This window comes from Rissa tridactyla, chromosome W (genome assembly GCF_028500815.1).
Source record: "Rissa tridactyla isolate bRisTri1 chromosome W, bRisTri1.patW.cur.20221130, whole genome shotgun sequence".
NCBI classification, from domain to species: domain Eukaryota; kingdom Metazoa; phylum Chordata; class Aves; order Charadriiformes; family Laridae; genus Rissa; species Rissa tridactyla.
The window spans coordinates 25,278,787-25,293,105 of NC_071496.1; the positions used below are offsets into that span (position 1 = coordinate 25,278,787).

At 43.6% G+C, this 14,319-nt stretch overlaps 1 protein-coding gene across 4 annotated transcripts in view; it reads right to left on the reverse strand.

Annotated features, from left to right (window-relative positions):
- LOC128901962 (E3 ubiquitin-protein ligase KCMF1-like) overlaps positions 1-14,319 on the reverse strand; it is a 58,148-nt gene that overhangs the window by 8,288 nt on the left and 35,541 nt on the right. For all 4 annotated transcript variants that reach the window (XM_054184171.1, XM_054184170.1, XM_054184172.1 and 1 more), the window contains 2 exons: positions 6,074-6,175; positions 1,854-2,028 (listed from right to left, as the gene is read on the reverse strand). In XM_054184171.1, the coding sequence (XP_054040146.1) occupies positions 1,854-2,028; positions 6,074-6,175 (277 nt within the window). The remainder of the gene's footprint in view (positions 1-1,853; positions 2,029-6,073; positions 6,176-14,319) is intronic.

The window sequence follows — 14,319 nt, forward strand, 5'->3', positions numbered from 1 at the left end:
TTTCACAGGCATTTCCCTGTTGGTTCCTAATACATCAGTAAGCCCTAGCTTCTGCCTGGTGCTCAAAACTCAGTCCCCTTCCCCCACTAAATCTAATTTAAAGCTCTCCTTATAAGTCTGGCCAGCTTGTTGGTAAAGACTCTCTTGCCTCACTTTGGTAAATCCCATCAGCTCCCAACAGACCCATCTTCTCAAAGGCTGATCCACAATCACAGAAACCAAACCCTTGAGTGTGGCACCAGCCATGCAACCAGATATTCACCTGTTGAATTCATTTCCTCCTTCCTGAACCCCTTTCCTCTGACTGGAAGGATAGAGGAGAACATCACTTGTGCTCCAGATCCTTTTAACATCGCTCTGAGGGACATATAGTCTCTTTTGATGGTTCCAAGTTGCCTTGTCGCAGTATCATTAGACCCTACATGGAATAGTAGGAGCGGATGATAATCTGTAGGGTCTACCAGGCTCGGCAGCCTTTCAGTGACATCACAAATGCAATCTCCTGGTAGGCAGCAAACTTCTCTAGAGAAATGGTCTGGATGGCAAATGGGTGCTTCTGTGACTCTCAGTAAGGAGTCTCCAATTACTAATACTTTATGTGCTTTTTCTGGTGGCGCTGGTTCTAATGCGGTTGGATCAACTTTGCATGGTCAGCTCTTCCTGGATCCTGTCCATTACTCACGTGCTCTTCGTTTTCCAACCCCAGAGCATCATATCTGTTACATAGGGGCATTTTAGGGAAAGATTCTTTCTCCTCCCCTGAGCTGAGACAAGGGTTCAGTCTCATTCATCTTGTGAGTTACTTGTGTCAGTCAGCTCAAGGTTGAATTCAGGCTTACCTTCCCCCCTTACACAACCTTAAGGACAAGCTGTTGCTCAGCTCTATATAAAATGCTTATTAAAATACAGTTATTTAAGAATTTTTAAAGGGAGTTAAAAGACCTCCTAAAAATCAGCAAGCCTGTCATCTGAAAGTAAACTGAGCACATTTTAAATGTCTATCAATAATATTCCAATTGAATCAATTTCATCTTAATGAACTGAAGTACAGCACTTGGCTTGTGCTAAAAAAATTAAGATTAACCTCTAACCTCCATGCACACAGCAAATTAAAGTGAGATGCATTGAAGTAGGTAATAGTGGTTAGAAACAATTACATTTAAAAATACATACCATATGAGAGGCTAAGAGACCTGAGACTCTTCAGCCTGGAAAAGGTTCAAGGGGGAGGAATCTTATCAGTGTATATAAATACCTGATGAGAGGGAACGAAGGAAAGGGAGACAGACTCTTCTCTGTACTGCCCACTGACAAGGCAAGAGGCAATGGGCACAAATTAAAACAAACAAAATCCATCTGAACACAAGAAAACACTTTTTGCTGTGAGGGTGGTCAAACACTGTAACAGGTTGCTCAGAGAGGTTTTGGAGTCCATCCATGGAGATATTCAAAACATGACTGGACATGGTCCTGGGCAACCTGCTCTAGGTGGCCCTGCTTTAGGGTTTAGGGGGTGGTGTTGGACTAGATGATCTTGAAAGGTCCCTTCCAACCTCAACCATTCTTTGATACCACCTGTAGACAGGTCAGTCACAGGAATGAGCCTAGAAGCCTCTAATTTTAAAAGCACAAGCTAAAGGGGCAGTGTTTTTCATTTCAGAAGTTCCAGGTTCAGTCCCTGTAGGCAATCCAATTAAGGATACTTTTCATCAGTAAACACCCATCAATTACGACATCAGGAAGAATATTTTTTTCCAAAACACAGAAAAGCAAGGCAACTATTATCATCTTGGATTTTGTTTCAAAGTCTCTGTCAAGGACTCTGAGCTAAATTCAGTGGTTACAGCTCTTACCAGCTATAGGATCCATGGCTTCTCTATTGCTTGGAGAATATGAACTCTGAGAAGATGAAAGTCCACCAGTGGAACTGCTAGTAAAGTGCATGTTTGATCTACGTGCACGGGGGCCTCCCAAACCCCGGCCTGGGTGAAACATTCTACGTACGTGCCGAACACCACTAGATTCATCGTAACCAAGCAGTTAAGAAAAGTCTTTTGCTATCAAGTATTAAACAGCAAGAACATTTACTAAGTGGAATAATCAGGCGACACTACTCATTCATAAAACAATTATTCCATTTTATAAATGTAATGCAATCATAGCTATGGTGCCAGTCAGACCTATAGATCTGAACCTAAGGCATCCAGGGCTGCTTGCACTAAATTCATCTTTCCCAGGCTTTTTATCACGTTTTAAAAAAAAGTGTCAGGATGGGTTTCCTGCCTTCTGGATCAAAGTTCTCTACTAGGTAATTTAAACTGATGATGCATATTCAGCAGAACACATTATTCAACAAACATAGGATTTTAACATCAAAATTGGTAAAGAAGGGTATTTAAATACTGAAAATAATCTATGAAGTTTTATTGCCATTTTTACCAAGAACACACAGTAATTACTGCATTTTATACTTTTATCTAAGGAATTTCACCCAATCCAGTCTTCAAGGAATTGCAGGTCAACAGAGGATTCAGCACTTCTCTCATACCCCTTTGCTCCATCTGCCCTCTCTTTCTCCACAAAAATTCCATTTGCTCCAATTATGAAAACAAGCCATTTCACTTTATTTCCCACATTTCTTAGGAGATGTCTATAAAAGCTATGACTTAAAATATAAGCTTTTTCATATATACTAAGAGACTATCAGAAAATCATTTGAAGATGATCTTTTCCAGAACAGCGTTAATATATGAGTTCTCCCAAGACAGTCTAGCTAAGGCTTCCTTTTATCTTAAGAAGCACTAGTGCAATTAACTACTAAGCTAGGAAATAATGTATTTGGACATATCTTATTTTTCCAGTTTCTAATTAGTAACTTTAGCTCACGTTATCTTCCATTTTCTTATTTTCAAAAATACCATGTTTATCACTTGTATAAAAATCTATTATTTGTATCAGACTGGTGCCCAATGTACTTATTCCACAACATACAATTATGGTGTAGAATTCATTTCCTCATGATATCACTGAGTTGATAAATTTAAGACTGAAAAATTATTAGACTTCTTTCAAATCTATTATGCTATAGAGCATAAAACATTTCACTTGCAGGGTTTGGGGGGGGGGAATTCTCCCTTGGGACAGAATATAGGTGTCTAGCACAGATTGGTTTGTTCCTCCTTTGAATCTGTTGATACTGGTAGTGACAGTGTTCTGTCACTAATATTTTACTGATTGACTACTGCTCTCATGCAGTTTGGGAAGCTTCCACAGCTACACCTGACAGAAAAATGCCCCCATTCTGGGATATTTTTTAAATTAAACTTGTGAAATAAAATTACTGGAACACCCTTAATATAAATCCTTTGAAAAATTCCAGCCTTGGTCTCATTTAGAAAAGAAACTTAGTGGCTTGCTAACTGCACCTTTCAAAGTGTTTTTAAGATAAACGACATTAGTTAAATACTAAGAGTATATTGATATCTCACTATCCTGGTTTGAGGTAAAACAGAACCAATTTTCTGATTTGTAATTTTACTTTTTAGCTGGGCCTCTTCCAACTGACTGAAGTCTGAAATTAACAGCATATTGTTCAGAAACTGTTCACTCTCAGAGTGATAAGACCTGATTATACCAAGGAATGGTATGCACAGAGGCTCTTGCTTAGACTTATTGCTATAACAACCAAGGTCAGCTAACTTCGCTGTTTGCCCCATTAGAGGGTCGGAAGCGGAGAAGCGTAGAGGGGTCCCACCTGCAGGGAGGAGCAGAGAGGACAGGTGACCCAAAACTGACCAACAGGCTATTCCATCCCATCTGCATCACACTCAGTATAAAAACTGAGGGATCAAAGGGGCAAGGCTGCTCTGGCTCGCTTTTTCTTCAATGGCCGATGGGAGGACCCTGTCTGTTCGTCTGCCTTTGATCCCGATCCGAGCACTCCTGACTCTAGTTCCGGAATTCAGCTCCTGTCCATTGCTGACTCCAGTCTGGGACTTTCCCTGTGTCTGCTGGTGACGCGATCGTCATCCTGGGAGCTGGGTATGGTTTTGTATATATTGTAGACTTTTTTTTCTTTAATTTTTATTATTCTATTATTATTTCTTATTTCCTTATTTATTATTATTTTCATTAAAGCAGTTTAGTTCTTTTTCTGAACTCGTAAATCTCCTTATCTCTTCCTCTCCTCTCTGAGGAGAGAGGCGGGGGAGGGCCATCTGTCGTTCTGATTGGCCAGTCCGGCCAAAACCATGACACTCACCCAACTGTGCTGGGGTTAAAAAAAAGCATTTAGAACTCTTAACTCATTGCAAACATATACTGAAAACAACCAAGCTAGAACCATTTACATGGTCATGACTGAAGTCATGTTTTAAACAGTAAACCAGTTGAAAATTGTTTAAGAAAAACTGGAATTTAAAGAGCTGTCTGGAGTCTCCAGGGATAAAGGTGATACCTTGCAGCATCTGTCATCTCATCATTGGCCAATCCAGCCCAAACCACAACATGGCTGCACAGAATTCTTCACAAGAAATATGTGTGGCCATTTAAAACAGCTTAAAAAACCCTTCTAACTGCTACACAGAAGATGATATCCTTTCCTAAACTGCTAGCAACTGGGCAGGGGGAAATCTCTCCCCCTTTTTCTTGCTTTTAATCTTAGCTTTTAGAAGACATGAAATAGCACCCAACATGGAACAGCTAGTCCAGAAAAATTTTCTCAATCAAGTTTTGTGCACTTGGCAACAGATTGCTAAAGCAACACTGTACAGAAACTTCCACATGCATTTTCTATAATTATTTATAACGTGGTCCAATTTACAAAGCTCCCCCCATCAGTTTTGTGATGACTGTCACTGTTGCCTTATTCAGTAACTGAAGAGATTGTTCTTATTTCTCTAGCTCTTATGCAGCTAGTAATAAACACACATTTCCCAATTAAAAGTTATCTGACATCACTGATGCAGGAGGGGGAAGAACAGCTCCAGAAGCATGAATTCTAATCCAACACCTCATCCACTTCAATAGGAAGTTAATTTGACTGTGTAATTGGAACAGACAATTTAAATGCTAACAAATTTAAACACTAACAAATTTAAATGTAAATACAGACTACAACCAAAGTGAAACTATTTCCTCTGATGTTGCTAGCAGTAGATATAACGAACTTGAGTTGCTAGGCCTTTTTTTCCCTTCTTCTAAGAAGCCTTGAACAAAAAAGGCACTATCAAGTTACACTAGGAGAGTATTTTTTTTTAAATAAGATACAGAAAGATAAATAATTTATAGTGATCACTTAACAAGAGTTTTTCATGATAGCCTATACTTCCACGAAGAGTACCTTCTGAAATGTTGTAGCTATTTGCACAGTCAAAAAAAGCCACATCACTATTACTAAGACCAAGTAACGCAAAAGAAAATTGAACTTAAAGTGCAAAGAAACCAACAGTTTGAGCTCTTCAGTCATCGAGAGTAGTTACATCGCTACAACCTGCAGATAACAAAAGACAGCCCTAATCTCTAGGAAGTCTCCTGATAGCTCTTCTAGTTACAGCGTTAAAAAAAGTCAATAAATAACAGCCCGAAACTACCCTATTGAAATACAGTGATAAAACTAATAAAACACTTAAAATCACTCAAAGTCCAAAGCATTCTAACACATTTGCTTTTGGTGAAATTTACTGCTTTCAGTCTTGCAATTATCTATAATACACTATTGCATCTAGATTGCTGCTTTCCCATACACAAAATGGCATCAGAACTAATGACCAAGAAGGGTAAAAACTGCAGTGCAAAAAGAGGCAGGTGGGCACCTTTAAAAGGTTTTGCTATCAGGAATAAAACAAAAACACACACCCACATTGTCAAGCTACACCTAAAGCCCATTCACTTTCTGATAGATATAAATATATATACGTATAAAGAAACCTCAGACCTACAGATCCCCTATAAACACCAATTCTAAAAAATAAGCAAAACTGATGTAGCCGCTTGACCATATAAGTCAAAACAAATAGTTACAGCTATCATAAGGAACAGTCTATCCCTTTTTCCACAACTTAAGAAAGGATATTAAATCTCTAGGAGCTCTGTGTTCCAGTGTAAGATGAGCTGCAAAGTCATCTGTGACATGATTAGGATCCCCTCCAGGTAATGCTGCACATATTGGACAGATCTGAAACAACAAAGAGAAAAAAACAAACACAACCAACTTTACACAAATCACAAAACACATAATTCAGAGTTGATCACTTGACATGGACTCTTATACTTTAAAGATCACATTCTAATCCTATATCTAAACAGCCACGAGTTTAAAACAGTAAGCATGTTCAAATGCAGCTGTTAATTTTAGTATCTTTTTAAGACCCACTTTTCCTTGTAATTATGCTTTTAATAATACCATAGAAACCAACAAGTAAAATTTTCAAATCCTATCTCAATGTTCCAGCTTTCAAACTTGTCTTTATATGTCAATTCCAGCATAGACAGTAGGTCTAGTTACACAGGATCACTGCTTTTATGTACCTACATAAGACACTATTGAATCCATTTACTGTTCTTTGAATCCCCAAGCAACTTCTCATTCATCTCACCAGGGAAGCGTGGGAAGGAGAATGAAACCAGATGTGAATATTCATTAAAGTATCACCACTGAGACCACCTACTGAGGTAACATACAAGTAGAGATTTGGCAGAGAAGAGAAACTCCTTATTCCTACCAATTATTATGGGAGATGGCATTATAGTTTTGGTTTTTTTCTTAAGCCTAAACACATATTTAAAAAAAGTCTAGGGACACTTACTGCCATAGCAACCTTCATTTATTATTTTTATTTTTCCTCCCAATGACTTTGCATACACCTGAGAGAAGTGTGCTTTAAAAGTCCTTTGCAACAGTTTTGCAGGCCAGCCTTAAAATTTGACAGATCACAGGTTAATAAGCCAGAAAGGAGAAGCTTCCACATAGCATGTTAGGTCTTAACTACTCTTCCAGGAAGATCAACCTGGACTTTGTAAGTGATAAGACTGTAAACTGGGGGGAGACCCCAGATATCAGACTGGGAGGGGTGAGAGAATCAATAGAAACATACAAACCGATAGACACACATGCAGGGGGAAGAAAGAGCAGGAAGGAACAAAGGGATGGGGTAGACAGAAAGGAGTATAAAGTGGGCCAGTCACATGTAAAACAGCTGGTCAGTATGTTTGTCTGGCTGAGCCTAATCACTGCAGTCCGTCCTGTCTTCCTATATCTTCTTATTAAATCTTAACAATCTCTCTGCGTAATCTCATTCTCTATCCCATGCGTATGTATGCTGCAAGGACTAAGTGTCAGCTACCAGTGAGACTTGTGTATGTGTGAGCAAAATTTGGTGCCAGATACTGGAGTCAGATTGAGGCTGTAGGTGCCCTTGTGACCTGTGGTGTCAGCTACTAGAACAAGCAAGGGTCCTAGCATCAGCAGTTGGAAGGGCCATAGCTCTCTAGACCTAGGGTGGGTACTACAAACTTTGTGCCTGGAGTCTGCATCTTCCTCAAACCTGGTGTGCACGCATATTGGCCAGCAAACTTCAAGATGGACTAGCTAATGAGTAGGGAGGAGCCTTGAGTCTAGGCAGGAATATGAAGCAGGCAAGGGTCTGTGCTGGTATGCTCGGGGCACTTGCAAGCATGCAGTGCCTGCAAGATGAGTGCATGAGTGCACAAGTGCATGTGTGTTTGCTAGTGAGCATCAAGTTGGACTAGCTGGCAAGTAGGAGACCTGTGAAGCAGGTAAGTGCCTGGGATCCAGGCATGGGTACTGGACAGACAAAGGGGGGCATGCCAGTACTTGAGGGATCACATTGAATGTATGCGTGCTTGTAAATCTAGATAGTATCATGTGTATACCTTCACTAGTGACCTTCTATCTCTACCAGCTGAAGAGGAAGAAGGGGACTTGGCTGCCTATACTTATGTTTTATGCAAGTCTTACACGTAGATGCTTTTGAAGGCAGCACCATATCTGTGACTGTGTGATGGGCCATGTCAATGTCCTCTGTGTGTGTATGGGTCTCTGGAATATGTGCTCAGCTTCACTACTGGTTGAATCTGCAAATGGGAAAGTGGCAGTTGCATCCCTCAAGCCTAGGCAGAGGCCCCAGGTCCCCGGGCTGGGCTTCGGCAGCTAAGCAGAAGGGAGTCCTGGGCTGGAGAAGGCAGACACACTCTTAACATCCCTTAAAATTAACAGATCACCATATTATTTGAATGAAATCCACGAGATGATTAAAAAGCCTTAAGCCAGACTCCAAACATCACAGTTGACTTGACAGTTTCTAGATCTGTTCTCTTATTGCGACCTGTAAGAGACAGCCTGTAAATTCCCTGATGAGGGGCAGAAGGCCCTCCAAGCCTTCAATGGAATGCCTCAAACACTCACAAGGAAATAAATAATGCAGGCCTGGCCTTCAAAGAACTGATAAGGCTCACAGGTGCTGGAAAAGCAGTGGGAAGACTGTTTTGTGAAGATGAGGTAGTTCTGCCACTTGTGTGGTGAGCTTGCTAGTTCTTGGTTCTCAAGGCCATTGTGTCCGATGAGTGACCTTTGCTTCATTATCCACGAAATGCATATGAAAGCGCACACCCCTGCATATGCTAATGAAGATTATAGAGATCATGCTAAACATGTATGACTATGGCACTCGTCTCTCCACCCAAATCATGCTACACATCACCTGGGAGAAGGGAGAAACCTGAGACGAGGCTGTCCTTGGCAAGAGGGGTGGACCATGCTCATTCAGCAAACATAAAAGGGGAAAATAAGCACCCCTGGAGAGAAACAAAGAAGATCATGCCTGGGAAGATTTTTCCAAGAAGATGATTATGCCTGGGAAGATTCCCTGAAAAAGACGCTGGAACCAGGACCGGTGATCTCTTTATCTCTGTCTTTATCTTTTCCTTTCTCTATCCCTAGGTTTCTTTTCTCTTAGAGTTAAGTAACAACGACCTTAATTACTGCTTGCCATAAGTTGTCCTATACCTGTTGTTAAGTAACACAATGCATACCTCACCATTTGCCATAATTTGTTATATACCTAACCAATTATCGTGGACTTGTTAAGACCTATACTAACCATTTTGGGAAGCTAATAAATGTTTCTATATAGACCTTGAGATTTATCTCACCTTAGTCCGTGCCGCTGGGGTGTGGAATAATTACTAAATTGGCTAAAAATACAAAAGTACAGCATTGTTCACACATTAAGGAAAAGTATAAAACAATCACGCCCTGTCATCCTTAGGGAAAAAGCAGCAGGAGGAGGCTCCATGAGACACAGAAGATCCCCTGCCCTCTTGTCACCAGGCAGAAGGAGGGGAACTAGGAGAGGATGGGGGGGAATGGAAGCAGGTGCCTGCTCGCGGCAGCAGGAGAGCCCCCTCCAGACCCCCCATGCCCCCCCAGGTGCCCATACAGAACAGATATGGGCCTCTGGAGACAGATGATGAGGGAACTAAGGATGCTGACAAAGCCCCATCCAGGGAGTTGTCAAAGCAGCCAGCTCCACGCATTAAGACTGCTTCTGTGAAGAGCACGAGGAGGGCAATAGTCATAGGGGGTTCCATTCTGAGGGGAGCTGAGGGTCCCATATGCAGGCCAGACCCTTCCCACAGGGAGGTCTGTTGCCTGCCTGGGGCCCGTGTTAAGGATATAGCCAGGAAGCTTCCTGGCCTGATACGGCCCTCAGATTATTACCCTCTTTTGATCTTACAGGCAGACAGTGAGGAGCTGGAGAGTAGAAGTCTGAGGACAACGAAGAAAGATTTTGGGGCCTTGGGACGGCTTGTCAAGGGTTCGGGAGCACAAATTGTGTTCTCCTCTGCCCTTCCAGCTTTGGGGACTGACGAATGGGTAAACAAGAAAATCGGACAGATCAACACCTGGCTCTGAAACTGGTGCTACGAGCAGGGCTTTGGTTTCTATGATCACAGTTTGTTTTACAGGACACTGGGCCTGCTTGCTAAGAATGGGAAAACCCTATCCCAAAAGGGGAAAAGGGTACTAGGCCAAGAGTTAGCAAGGCTCATGGACAGGGCTTTAAACTAGTATCGAAGGGGGAAGGGGATAAAACCAGGCCCACTAGTAATGAGCCTAGGAATCAAGGGCCAAGGATGGGGGTGAAATCGGTAGCCCAGCTCAAGTGCATCTACACGAATGCATGCAGCATGGGCAACAAACGGGATGAGCTGGAAGCCACTGTGCAGCAGAACAGCTATGATGTAGTTGCCATCACAGAAACATGGTGGGATGACTGTCACGACTGGAATGCTGCGATGAATGGCTATAAGCTCTTCAGAAGGGACAGGCAAGGAAGGAGAGGTGGGGGTGTGGCTCTGTACATTAGGGAGTGTTTTGATGTTATAGAGCTAGATTCCAGTGATGATAAAGTCGAGTGTTTATGGGTAAGGATGAAGGGGAGGGCAAATAAGGGAGATCTTGTGCTGGGAGTATGCTACAGACCACCCAACCAGGATGAGGAGACAGATGAAGTATTCTGTAAGCGGCTGGCTGAAGTCTTGCAATTGCCAGCCCTTGTTCTGGTTGGGGACTTCAACCTGCTGGATATCTGCTGGAAATACAACACAGCAGAGAGCAGGCAGGCTAGGAGGTTCCTCGAGTGCATGGAAGATAACTTCCTGACACAACTGGTAGGTGAGTGAGCCTACCAGGGGAGGTGCCTCGCTAGACCTACTGTTGACAGAGAAGAACTAGTGGGAGATGTGGTGGTCAGAGGTCGTCTTGGGTTTAGTGATCATGAAATGGTCAAGTTTTCAATTGGTAGTGATGTAAGGAGGGGGGTTAGCAAAACCTCCACCTTGGACTTCCGGAGGGCAGACTTCGACCTGTTCAGAACACTGGTTGAGAGTGTCCCTCGGGAGATAGTCCTGAAGGGCAAAAGGGGTCCAGGAAGACTGGACGCTCTTCAAGAAAGAAATCTTAAAGGCCCAGGAGCAGGCTGTCCCCCCCAAGCGTTGCAAGTCTAAAGGGTGGGGAAAATGGCCAGTCTGGATGAATAAGGAACTTCTGATGGGACACTTAGGAATAAAAGGAGGGTTTACCACCTTTGGAAGAAGGGACAGGCAACTCAGGAGGAGTACAGAGATCTCGTTAGGTTATACAGAGAGAAGATTAGGAAGGCAAAAGCCCAGCTGGAGCTCAACTTGGCCACTAACATTAAGGACAACAAAAAAAAGTTTTTATAAATACATCAACAAAAAGAGAGCCAGGGAGAATCTCCATCCCTTACTGGATGCGGGGGGGAAAGTTGCAACCAAGGACGAGGAGAAGGCTGAGATACTTAATGCCTTCTTTGCCTCCGTCTTCAACAGTCAGACCAGCTATCCCCAGGGTGTTCAGCCTCCTGAGCTGGAAGATAAGGATGGAGAGCAGAACAACCCACCCATAATCCAGGAGGAAGTAGTCAACGATCTGCTTCTGCACCTAGATGCACATAAGTCTATGGGGCCGGATGGGATTCACCCAAGAGTACTCGGGGAGCTGGCGGGAGAGCTCACCAAGCCTCTCTCCATCATTGATCAACAATCCTGGTCAAAAGGGCAGGTACCAGATGACTGGAGGGTGGCTAATGTTTCACCCATCTACAAGAAGGGTCGGAAAGAGGATCCGGGGAACTACAGGCCTGTCAGCCTGACCTCGGTACCAGGAAAGATCATGGAGAGGATCATCTTGAGTGAGCTCTCACAGCAAGTGCAGGGCAGCCACGGGATCAGGGCCAGCCAGCATGGGTTTAGGAAAGGGAGGTCCTGCTGCTTAACCAACCTGATCTCTTTCTATGACCATGTGACCTGCCTTCTGGATGCGGGGAAGGCTGTGGATGTAGTCTATCTGGACTTTGGTAAGGCCTTTGACACCGTCCCCCACAGCATTCTCCTGGAGAAGCTGGTGAATCATGGCATAGACAAGTGTACACTTTGCTGGCTTAAAAACTGGCTGGATGGCTGTGCCCAGAGAGTTGTGATTAATGGGGTGAAATCCTCTTGGCGGCCGGTCACCAGTGGTGTCCCTCAGGGCTCAGTTTTGTTTAATATCTCTATCGATGATCTGGATGAGGGGATGGAGTGCACCCTCAGTAAGTTTGCAGACGACACCAAACTAGGTGGGAGTGTTGATCTGCTTGAGGGTAGGAAGGCTCTACAGAGGGACCTGGACAGGCTGGATCGATGGGCCAAGGCCAACTGTATGAGGTTCAATAAGGCCAAGTGCCAGGTCCTGCATTTTGGTCACAACAACCCCAAGCAACACTACAGGCTTGGGGAAGAGTGGCTGGAAAGCTGCCCAGCAGAAAAGGACCTGGGGGTGCTGGTGGATGGCCAGCTTAACATGAGCCAGCAGCGTGCCCAGGTGGCCAAGAAAGCCAACAGCATCCTGGCCTGTATCAGGAATAGCGTGGCCAGCAGGAGTAGGGAAGTGATCGTGCCTCTGTACTCAGCACTGGTGAGGCCTCACCTCGAGTGCTGTGTTCAGTTCTGGGCCCCTCTGTACAAGAGGGACCTTGAAGTGCTGGAGCATGTCCAGAGGAGAGCTACCAGGCTGGTGAGGGGTCTGGAGACCAGGTCATATGAGGAGAGGCTGAGGGAGCTGGGCATGTTTAGCTTGGAGAAGAGGAGGCTGAGGGGAGACCTCATTGCCCTCTACAACTACCTGAAAGGAGGGTGTAGAGAGGTGGGTGTTGGCCTCTTCTCCCAGGTGAATAATGACAGGACCAGAGGAAATGGTCTGAAGTTGCAGCAGGGGAGGTTTAGATTAGATATTAGGAGGAATTACTTTACTGAAAGAGTGGTCAGGCACTGGAACAGCCTGCCCAGGGAGGTGGTTGAGTCACCGTCCCTAGGGGTATTTAAGAAACATCTAGATGTGGCACTTCAGGGCATGCTCTAGTAACAGAGATTGTAGGGTTGGTTTTTTTTGTGTGTGTATGGTTGGACTCAATGATCTCAAAGGTCCTCTCCAACCATGAAGATTCTATGATTCTATGAGGCTTCTGAGGTAGAAAATAGCTGCAGCTGGCATGAAGAATACAACACCTGTGGTTCCCTGATAAGGATGCTTGTGAAGCTACATGAGGTACAGGATGGGATGCAATTATTCCGCGGCTTTACCTTATGATGTATAGCAGATACGGGAATGGGATGATACCATGACACAGATAAACTGCCAATTAGCTGCCCGCTCGATACTCAGAGCCAACATTTTGTCAAATTTTGATGAAATGCTGTCCTTTGTGCGAACTTTGCTCATTATAATGTCATTATAATACCAAAACACACCTCCATCCCAAAGGCTACCCGCCTCCAAGGTGCGACCACTCCTTCTTGAGTCTGCGCCCTGAATTTCTCGTAAACTATACCTTTAATTGTGAAGCGAGAGAAATTTACACCAATCATGACAAAACTATGTATGACTAAAGTCACTCAAACTCCACCTTGAAGATAACAAATAGTATAAAAATAGCCCGAGAGAGGGGGTATACCCAGGGAAGACACCATCGCAAAGAATTCCATCACTGACTTCTGGGATCAGTCGACGGGCTGAGCCTCTCTTCCCCCCTCCATAGGGACGCCTTTGGGTAAGACTTAGACTATACCAAGTGCTTCCTCGGGAAACTTAGAAATTTCTCTAGAGACTCTCTTTTCTACATTTATAGCCAGGCTGTATCGTTTATAACTTTGTCGCGCGTTTTCTGTATGTAACAATACTTTCATTTGCACGTGCTTTGCAGACAGTGTATTTATCACCGGCAATCCTAAGAACCTATATATCTGTTGCTTAAATAAACTGCACTGTTTAAGTAGCTAGTCATTTTGGTTTCTCACTGAACGCGACCAAAGACTGGAGAGTGGCCGTGCTAGTTCATGAGCACGACTAGACTGAAGGTGCAGTCCACTATTAGTGAATCCAAATCGTAATAGTTTAATACATATTAAACGTGATTGGACTGATAGTGCTGAATTGGGCATCACTCAGAACTTAAACCTAGCCGCACCTAGCCTCCCACCTCGGTGAGGAGTGTTAGAATGCAAGGGGGTTTATTTTCTGCCAAAACCGCTTTGCCCCTTTCACGCAACATGGAGATTTATAAATCCAAGTCACTTATCCCCCCCCCTTTCCTGAGAGCGGGACATGACACCACCATCTCCCTATTTATACAAGTATACTGGCTTTGGCTGGGATAGAGTTAAATTTCTTCATAGCAGCCCATATAGTGCTATGCTGTGGTTTTGTGCCCAAAGAGTGTTGGTAACACACCAGTGTTT